This window comes from Salvelinus alpinus, chromosome 15 (assembly GCF_045679555.1).
Source record: "Salvelinus alpinus chromosome 15, SLU_Salpinus.1, whole genome shotgun sequence".
NCBI lineage: Eukaryota > Metazoa > Chordata > Actinopteri > Salmoniformes > Salmonidae > Salvelinus > Salvelinus alpinus.
The window spans coordinates 53159711-53169939 of NC_092100.1; the positions used below are offsets into that span (position 1 = coordinate 53159711).

The 10229-nt window shown below is 44.4% G+C and overlaps 1 protein-coding gene across 1 annotated transcript; it reads left to right on the forward strand.

Moving 5' to 3' along the window:
* Positions 1-302: 302 nt before the first annotated feature.
* On the forward strand, positions 303-10207 carry cstpp1 (centriolar satellite-associated tubulin polyglutamylase complex regulator 1). Its single transcript, XM_071344077.1, has 9 exons — positions 303-517; positions 695-797; positions 1064-1194; positions 5364-5448; positions 7026-7111; positions 8185-8380; positions 8991-9100; positions 9259-9322; positions 9574-10207. Exons 1-9 carry the CDS (start codon positions 457-459, stop codon positions 9737-9739), a joined length of 1002 nt encoding a protein of 333 aa, XP_071200178.1. The 5' UTR covers positions 303-456; the 3' UTR covers positions 9740-10207.
* The last annotated feature ends 22 nt before the right edge of the window (positions 10208-10229 follow it).

The window sequence follows — 10229 nt, forward strand, 5'->3', positions numbered from 1 at the left end:
GTGGCCCTTAATTTAAATGTTAATATGACAACAGCAAAGGACGGTTTTGTGGTTGAAATTAGACCATTGAGGCTACTCAGGCCAACATACTTCATATCTTGATGTATTGCATATACGGACTGCTTTAATAAATGTGTAATAAGCTATTTGAATTATTGTCCATTATATTAATAGTTCATCAATCACTTATTGTCCATTACATCAATAGACCCATGATTGTTGCATTCTGTTTGGGTGTTACACTAGGAACCTTTCAGTGAATACCGATGTTCCATGGGGGTTTAGTTGATAAAACCCCAAAACATCCGGTACTGTTTCCCATGGAAACGAAATCTGTGCCGAAACCTACCACGGCTAGATCGTCACAGTAACATGAACATGCAATGTCAGCTGTAAAATTCAAACAGTGAATACATTAAAATATCAACATATAACCTTAGAATTACGGACCCTGCAATGTGCACGAAAATGAATCCTGATCGTTTCAACCCTACCCTCTCAGTTGATGAGTACCTTGGTGAGTAGCTAACGTTAGCTAACCAGGCAGCAGAGCCGTCAGGCCTATGGGTAGAGATATGCTGCTCTGCGTTACAGTTCTTTGTTAGCTAGCAACACCTGCATAAAAGGACACCAATATTGCTTGACCCAATGCTAAATAATAGTTTGTAGCTACTCACCCTCTCTCCTCTGGCAGCTGAGAGCAACGTGCTTTTCTACCTGAACGATGCTGTGACCCAGCTTCTGGAACACAAGGAGGAATACACCCAGTTTGGCATCGTCCGTTACTTTGCAGAATAGTACGTTTCTATTCTATTCTACCAGTCTGTTTCTTCAGAGCAGATCATGAACAGTGGGGTGGAATACGTTTCCCTGCCACGTTCCTCAAATCAAGTAATCTTATATCAAAGTTTTTACATTGTAGCTACAGTGTAGGTGTGTAGGTAGATATACATTCTTACGTTAAACTACTTATAGCCATCTCCTGTTTATGGATTATTATTATGTTTTTGTCAAATAACTGGACCTTATGTTGTATTTCACTTCCTTTGTGATTGGTTGACAGCTTTAGCAGTGTGAAGAACGGCAACCATGTACTGTTCAGAGAGTTCGGCTACATCAAGGCCACAGCTCATAACAGGGCCTCCTTCATCCGCGTCCTCTGGAGGTGCTTCCGACAGATCGGGAAGAATGGAGGTAGGCGTAATGAGTGTGTGTGTGTGTCTGTATGTGTGATGAGGTAACACTGTCTTTGAACATTTGGAAAATGTGAAAACAATTGAGTGAAAAAGTGACGATTAAAAACACAATGCTGTTCAATTATACTCTAGCTTCAGCTTCCTGCAAGGACCTCCTGTGTGTGTGTCAAATCAAAATCTAATTTTATTTGTCACATGCGCCGAATACAACAGGTGTAGATCTTACAGTGAAATGCTTACTTACAAGCCCTTAACCAACAATGCAGTTTTAAGAAAAATAAGTGTTAAGTAAAAAATAAAATACAAAAAAATAAAAGCAGCAGTAAAGTAACAGTAGCGAGGCTATATACAGGGTTACCGGTACAGAGTCAATGTGAGGGGGCACCGGTTAGTTGAGGTAATTGAGGTAATACGTACATGTAGGTAGAATTAAAGTGACTATGCATAGATAATAAACAGAGAGTTGCAGTAGCCATTTCAAATCAAATCAAATTGTATTTGTCACATACACATGGTTAGCAGATGTTAATGCGAGTGTAGCGAAATGCTTGTGCTTCTAGACAATGCAGTAATAACCAACGAGTAATCTAACCTAACAATTCCACAACTAATACCGTATACACACAAGTGTAAAGGGATAAAGAATATGTACATAAAGATATATGAATGAGTGATGGTACAGAACGGCATAGGCAAGATGCAGTAGATGGTATAGAGTACAGTATATACATATGAGATGAGTAATGTAGGGTATGTAAACATTATATTAAGTGGCATTGTTTAAAGTGGCTAGTGATACATTTTTACATACATTTCCATCAATTCCCATTATTAAAGTGGCTGGAGTTGAGTCAGTATGTTGGCAGCAGCCACTAAATGTTAGGGGTGGCTGTTTAACAGTCTGATGACCTTGAGATAGAAGCTGTTTTTCAGTCTCTCGGTCCCTGCTTTGATGCACCTGTACTGACCTCGCCTTCTGGATGATAGCGGGGTGAACAGGCAGTGGCTCGGGTGGTTGTTGTCCTTGATGATCTTTATGGCCTTCCTGTGACATCGGGTGGTGTAGGTGTCCTGGAGGGCAGGTAGTTTGCCCCCGGTGATGCGTTGTGCAGACCTCACTACCCTCTGGAGAGCCTTGTGGGCGGAGCAGTTGCCGTACCAGGCAGTGATACAGCCCGACAGGATGCTCTCGATTGTGCATCTGTAGAAGTTTGTGAGTGCTTTTGGTGACAAGCCGAATTTCTTCAGCCTCCTGAGGTTGAAGAGGCGCTGCTGCGCCTTCTTCACAACGCTGTCTGTGTGGGTGGACCAATTCAGTTTGTCCGTGATGTATACGCCGAGGAACTTAAAACTTACTACCCTCTCCACTACTGTCCCGTCGATGTGGATAGGGGGGTGCTCCCTCTGCTGTTTCCTGAAGTCCACAATCATCTCCTTTGTTTTGTTGACGTTGAGTGTGAGGTTATTTTCCTGACACCACACTCCGAGGGCCCTCACCTCCTCCCTGTAGGCCGTCTCGTCGTTGTTGGTAATCAAGCCTACCACTGTAGTGTCGGAAACTTGTTGATTAGCTGTTCAGGAGTCTTATGGCTTAGGGGTAGAAGCTGTTAAGAAGTCTTTTGGACCAAGACTTGGAGCTCCGGTACCGCTTGCCGTGCGGTAGTAGAGAGAACAGTCTATGAATAGGGTGGCTGGAGTCTGACAATTTTTAGGGCCTTCCTCTGACACCACCTGGTATAGTGGTCCTGGATGGCAGGAATCTTGGCCCCAGTGATGTACAGAGCCGTACGCACTACCCTCTGTAGTGCCTTGCGGTCGTGCCTTGCCATACCAGGCAGTGATGCAACCAGTCAGGATGATCTTGATGGTGCAGCTGTAGAACTTTGGAACTCATGGATCTGAGGACCCATGACAAATCTTTTCAGTCTCCTGAGGGGGAATAGGTTTTGTCGTGCCCTCTTCACGACTGTCTTGCTGTGTTTGGACCATGATAGTTTGTTGGTGATGTGGACACCAAGGAACTTGAAGCTCTCAACCTGCTCCACTATAGCCCCGTCGATGAGAATGGGGGCGTGCTTGGTCCTCCTTTTCCTGTAGTCCACAATCATCTCCTTTGTCTTGATCACATTGAGGGAGAGGCTGTTATCCTGGCACGACACGGCCAGGTCGCTGACCTCCTCCCTATGGTAGCCTAGTGGTTAGAGCGTTGGGCCAGTAACCAAAACGGTTGCTGGATCAAATCCCTGAGCTGACAAGGTAAACATCAGTTGTTCTGCCACTGAGCAAGGCAGTTAACCCACTGTTCCCCAGGCGCCAAAGACGTGGATGTCGATTAAGGCAGCCTCCCGCACTTCTCTGATTCAGAGGGGTTGGGTTAAATGCGGAAGACACATTTCAGTTGAAGGCATTCAGTTGTACAACTGACTAGGTATCCCTCTTTCCCTTTAAATCGTTGTCGGTGATCAGGCCTACCACTGTTGTGTCGTCGGCAAACTTAATGATGGTGTTGGAGTCGTGCCTGGCCATGCAGTCATGAGTGAACAGGGAGTACAGGAGGGGACTGAGCACACACCCCTGAGGGGCCCCCGTGTTGAGGATCAGCGTGGTGGATTTGTTGTTACCTCCTCTTACCACCTGGGGGCGGCCCGTCAGGAAGTCCTGGATCCAGTTGCAGAGGGAGGTGTTTAGTCCCAGGGTCCTTAGCTTAGTGATTTGCTTTGAGGGTACTATGTTGTTGAATGCTGAGCTGTAGTCAATGAATAGCATTCTCACATAGGTGTTCCATTTGTTCAGGTGGGAAAGGGCAGTGTGGAGTGCAATAGAGATTACATAATCTGTGGATCTGTTGGGGCGGTATGCAAATTGGTGTGGGTCTAGGGTTTCTGAGATAATGTTGTTGATGTGAGCCATGACCAGCCTTTCAAAACACTTCATGGCTACAGATGTGAGTTCTACGGGTCGGTAGTCATTTAGGCAGGTTACCTTAGTGTTCTTGGGCACAGGGAAGCTTGAAGCATGTTGGTATTACAGACTCAGTCAGGGACAGGTGGAAAATGTAAGTGAAGACACTTGCCACTTGGTCAGCGCATGCTCGGAGTACATGTGAATGTTGACCTGTTTAAAGGTCTTACTCATTGGCTACAGAGAGCGTGATCACACAGTCTTCCGGAACAGCTGATGCTCTCATGCATGTCTCAGTGTTGCTTGCCTCGAAGCGAGCATAGAAGTAATTTAGGTGGTCTAGTAGGCTTGTGTCACTGGGCAGCTCGCGGCTGGGCTTCCCTTTGTAGTCTGTAATAGTTTGCAAGCCCTGCCACATCCGACGAGCTTTGATCTTAGTCCTGTATTGAAGCTTTGCCTGTTTGAGGGTATAGCGGGATTTCTAATAAGCTTCCGGGTTAGAGTCCCGCTCCTTGAAAGCGGGAGCTCTACCCTTTAACTCAGTGTGGATGTTGCCTGTAATACATTTAAGTCATTTTTTAATACATGGCTTTTGGTTGGGGTATGTACAGTCACTGTGGGGACGACGTCATCGATACACTTATTGATGAAGCCAGTGACTGATGTGGTGTACTCCTCAATGCCATTGGTAGAATCCCGGAACATATTCCAGTCTTTGCTAGCAAAACAGTCCTGTAGTTTAGCATCTGTTTCATCTGACCACTTTTTTATTGACCAAGTCACTGGTGCTTCCTGCTTCTGCTTGTAAGCAGGAATCAGGAGGATAGAATTTTGGTCAGATTTGCCAAATGGAGTAGGCGAGGGAGAGCTTTGTACGCGTCTCTGTTTAGAGTAAAGGTGGTCTAGTGTTTTTTTCCCTCTGGTTGCACATTTAACACGCTGGTAGAAGTTAGGTAAAACAGATTTAAGTTTCCCTGCATTAAAGTCCCCGGCCACTCTGGATGAGCTTTTTCCTATTTGCTTATGGGCGTATACAGCTCCTTGAGTGCGGTCTTAGTGCCAGCATCGGTTTGTGGTGGTAAATAGACAGCTATAAAGAATATAGATTAAAACTCTCTTGGTAAATAGTGTGGTCTACAGCTTATCATGAGATACTCTACCTCAGGTGAGCAAAACCTCGTCATTGAGTTATAGAGATTAATGAATACCTCTGGTGTTGCTTGTCAGTGTTTATATATTTGATGTGCTTTTGTATGCTTGCTATAGACCTCCTGGCCATGTTGGAGTACAGCTCACTTCTGCAGCTTCTCTGTCCAGACTTCCCAGTGGAGATGGTACAACATGCAGCAAGGTCTGATTTGGCATAATTTATTGATATTATACAATATTATGTTAATTTAGCTACATTACGTTCAGTGTGTTTTCATCTCTGTGAAATGGAATGCCAACACATGATTGTAAACATTTAAAGTATACACTATTTGTATTTATTATGGATCCCCATTAGCTGCTGCCAAGGCAGTTTATACAATTTTAAAAACATTACAGTACATTCACAGATTTCACAACGCACTGTGTGCCCTCAGGCCACTACTCCACTCCACATATCTACAGTACAAAATCCATGTGTACCTGTTGTGGTAAACCGTGGGGTGTTGGGTTGAGCGTGCAGAGATTGACACAGAGACAGGGAGACTTTAGTCCGAAAAACAACTTTACTTAAGACAGAAAATAAATATATCAAAGAAATAACTCAGGTTTGCTCGGTCTTCCGTCTCTCTCTTCTCTGGTGTCCGTCTCTCTCCCGCGGTGTGCCATCGTGCTCCTTTTATTTAGCCTCCACGGCTGGTTGGCACTTTCCTCTAATTACCTCCACTTAGCTGTCCGTGTCGGGGTGCCCAGCTCCCGTATTCCCAGCAGAGGGAGCCAACGTCGCCTCACGTACCTCCCCTTTATTACCATCCTCGTGGGATACCACAGTGTGTGTATAGTGCGTATGTTATCGTGTGTGTGTGTATGTGTGTGCATGTGTCTGTGCCTATGTTTGTGTTGCTTTACAGTCCCTGCTATTCCATAAGGCATTTCTTTTATCTGTTTTTTAAATCTAATTTTACTGCTTGAATCAGTTACTTGATGTGTAATAGAGTTCCATGTAGTCATGGCTCTATGTGGTACTGTGCGCCTCCCATAGTCTGTTCTGGACTTGGGGACTGTGAAGAGACGTCTTGTGGCATGTGTTGTGGGGTGTGCATGGGTGTCCGAGCTGTGCGCCAGTAGTTCAAACAGACAGCTCGGGTGCTTTCAACATGTCAATACCTCTCATAAATACAAGTAGTGATGAAGCCAATCTCTCCTCCACTTTGAGCCAGGAGAGATTGACATGCATATTATTAATATTAGCTCTCTGTGTACATCCAAGGGCCAGCCGTGCTGCCCTGTTCTGAGCCAATTGCAATTTTCCTAATTCCTTTTTTGTGGCACCTGACCACACAACTGAACAGTAGTCCAGGTGCGACAAAACTAAGGCCTGTAGGAGCTTAACTCTTTGTTAAGTGTTGTAGCTGACATGTATTGTTGAGTCATCCTCATACATAGACACGCTGGCTTTACTCAAAGCCAGTGGCATGTCATTAGTAAAGATTGAAAAAAGTAATGAGCCTAGACAGTTGCCCTGGGGAATTCCTGATTCTACCTGGATTATGTTGGAGAGGCTTCCATTAAAGAACACCCTCTGTGTTCTGTTTGGCAGGTAACTCTTTATCCACAATATAGCAGGGGGTGTAAATCCCTAACATATACGTTTTTCCAGCAGCAGACTATGATCGATAATGTCAAAAGCCGCACTGAAGTCGAACAAAACAGCCCCCACAATCATCTTTTTATCATCAACACTATGACTATATCCAACTGATATCTCTTTCAACATAGGATAGTGCTAATGGATGATGCCATGGACTGCCTCATGTCCTTCTCGGATTTCCTCTTCTCTTTCCAAATCCAGTTCTACTTCGAAGGTAAGTACATCTGTATAAACCCACGACGAGAGAACTTTTGGTTCACCACTATGTACCTGACATGATGATCAAATCAAACTTTATTTGTCACATGCGCCGAATACAACAGGTGTAGACCTTACCGTGAAATGCTTACTTACAAGTCCTTAACCAACAGTGCAGTTCATGAAAGAGTGACGAAAATATTTACCAAATAAACTAAACTTAAAAATAATAACAAAGGGGGCCTCCCGGGTGGCGCAGTGGTCTAGGGCACTGCATCGCAGCGCTAGCTGCGCCACCAGAGACTCTGGGTTCGCGCCCAGGCTCTGTCGCAGCCGGGAGGTCCGTGGGGCGACGCACAATTGGCCTAGCGTCGTCCGGGTTAGGGAGGGTTTGGCCGGTAGGGATATCCTTGTCTCATCGCGCACCAGCGACTCCTGTGGCGGGCCGGGTGCAGTGCGTGCTAACCAAGGGAGCCAGGTGCACGGTGTTTCCTCCGACTCATTGGTGTGGCTGGCTTCCGGGTTGGCTCTCCCGAGCCCGTATGGGAGTTGTAGCGATGAGACAAGATAGTAATTACTAGCAATTGGATACCACGAAAATTGGGGAGAAAAGGGGGTAAAATTTAAAAATATATATATAATAATAATAACAAGTAACGCAATGTATATAGTCCGTTGGCCATTTTATTAATTGTTCAGCAGTCTTATGGCTTGGGGGTAGAAGCTGTTAAGGAGCCTTTTGGTCCTAGACTTGGCGCTCCGGTACCGCTTGCCGTGCGGTAGCAGAGAGAACAGTCTTATGACTTCGGTGACTGGAGTCTTTGACAATTTTTGGGGCTTTCCTCTGACACCGCCTAGTATATAGGTCCTGGATGGCAGGAATCTTGGCCCCAGTGATGTACTGGGCCGTACGCACTACCCTCTGCAGCACCTTATGGTCAGATGCAGAGAGCAGTTGCCATACCAGGCGGTGCTGTTACATAAACTCTAATGCTAGAGCACTAGATACTTTTCAGCCTCTGACTGGGTAGACTCTAGGTTGCACAGTGTCACCTGAAATCCTGTATTCCTTTTACTTTCCACTAACAGAGTTCCTGGAGAGTATTGCTGTGATCTACCAGGACCTGCTGTCAGGGAAAAGCCCCAACACTGTGATCGTCCCAACCTCTACCTCAGTGGAACAGCTCCCCCAGGTGGCCACAGAGGAAACTGAGGCCCAGGAAGGAGTGGACTCCTCTGTCTTTGGAGAGTGCATCGAGGTGCTTTGTGAAAGGTTCAAACACAAGTAAGAAATAGTTCCACGATTACAATACATCTAAATAAATATTGTGACTAGCCTACAATGACAATATGAACAAACATTCAATGATTCTCAGGTAACACCAGCACTCGGGAGAAGATTATACGGGGGGTCAAATTAAGTTGTATTGAACCAATAGGGTACATATGATTGAACCAATAGGGTACATATGATTCATATGACTGATTAAAGATGCTCTATGTTGAAATTGCTCCACCATTTCCTGGTTGCTAAAATTCAAATAGTTTGCCTAATATCAGTTTATGTGACAAAACAAGCAAGTATAGTGTAGAGAATCATTGTACCATCTAAACAGCTTTTAAATATATTTTTCCAAACCCAAAAATTTTGTAATTTCAGCTGTTTGAAGCTGGTGTACAACACCGAAAGTAAAGGACGCAAAAACTAAGCTTAAAAACAGGAAGTATAGAAATAGTGCCCATAGAACAGATCTACTGCATCTTATACTTGCTTTCAATGGGAATGACAGATCTATAACACACATTTCTATGTGAATTTGGTCAGGTCCCTGAAAAAGTTACATATTGCCGCTTCAAGTTAGAGTGATTTATTGATCTTGTGTGTTTCTCCATAGCCATCCTTCTACATCTGCCATTAGAGAGGTTCTGGAGCTAACACAGAGAGTGACATTCTATGGCTTTGTGATGGCTCTGGTCAGACATGAGGGCGTCAACCAGGACATTGGTGAGAACTAGCCTACTGTGTTGTTATCTATTGATAACAAAGACTATTGTTCCAATAATGAAATAGAACTACAATGCATTACAATAAATGTTCCCTACTAGGCTTTTCATTTAATCACTGTTTATCTAGTGTTTATAATTGTGAGTTGACCTTGCTAGGTGCCCTACCAAACAAGTCAGAGCTTCTCATTGACCCTGAGATGGACCAGGAAGTGGAGAAACTGTGAGTAAACTGGAGCACATAATGTACCATAATCAAAACCTAAATTTGCCCATGTTTCTACTCCACTGTTAAAAATGGCTAATAGATCATGTTGCATGCCTTCATTGCCTTGACACAACTTGACTATGAACCTTCAGTCACCCTCTGGTTGGAAGCTCAGTCAGTTCCGTAGTACTGTGTGTCCTCTCCTCTCAACAGGATGAAATAGTATTATATCGTAATGTGTTATTATATCTCTATGCTCTCTACAGCATTGCCCAGATCGCTATCAGTCCTACGTCCAACAGCAGCAGCAGTGTACCAGGACACAAGGAGCCCCCTAGGAAGGCCTCCCCACGCAAGTCCCTTCACCACCGCAAGAGGATCGAGATGGAGAGTGACGGATCCACCGAGGAGACAGACTCCTCAGAGAACTGAGCCTGGACTGAGGCTGACCTCCCAATGGCCCCCTTGGTCTCCCATTAACACACTTGTACACCCACTGACGGACTAAACTTGTCATTAACCCTGTTACAGCTATAGTGTCTGTGTTATAACTGTGTACTCTAGGCGAATTTCTGTAGAACTGTTATATATTTAGTACTATGAGAACCTGTCTGATGATTGCATTCCCTGTCTGAAAAGTGTGAAAGTTTTATTTTACAATAACGTCTCTTCAGGTTGGAGCTGTAATTCAGTGTTCCCTATCTGGTAACACGCATTCTTTCATGTAGTTATTTATGGTGTGATAAGGTGAATGCACCAATTTGTAAGTCGCTCTGGATAAGAGCGTATGCTAAATGACTTAAATATATCTGTATGTAATTTATGATTACCAACCCTGTATCAACTAATATAAAGATTGTTGATGGGTGTCACAATGTCGCCCATGGCAATAATGTCTCACTGCATGGCCAGGAAGATTTTT

Coding starts and splice junctions, on each gene's coding strand:
- cstpp1 (XM_071344077.1), top strand. CDS start 457: ATGTGCACGAAAATGAATCCTGATCGTTTCAACCCTACCCTCTCAGTT. Junction 518..694: donor CTCAGTTGATGAGTACCTTG/GTGAGTAGCTAA, acceptor CTCCTCTGGCAG/CTGAGAGCAACGTGCTTTTC. Junction 7,112..8,184: donor AATCCAGTTCTACTTCGAAG/GTAAGTACATCT, acceptor TTCCACTAACAG/AGTTCCTGGAGAGTATTGCT.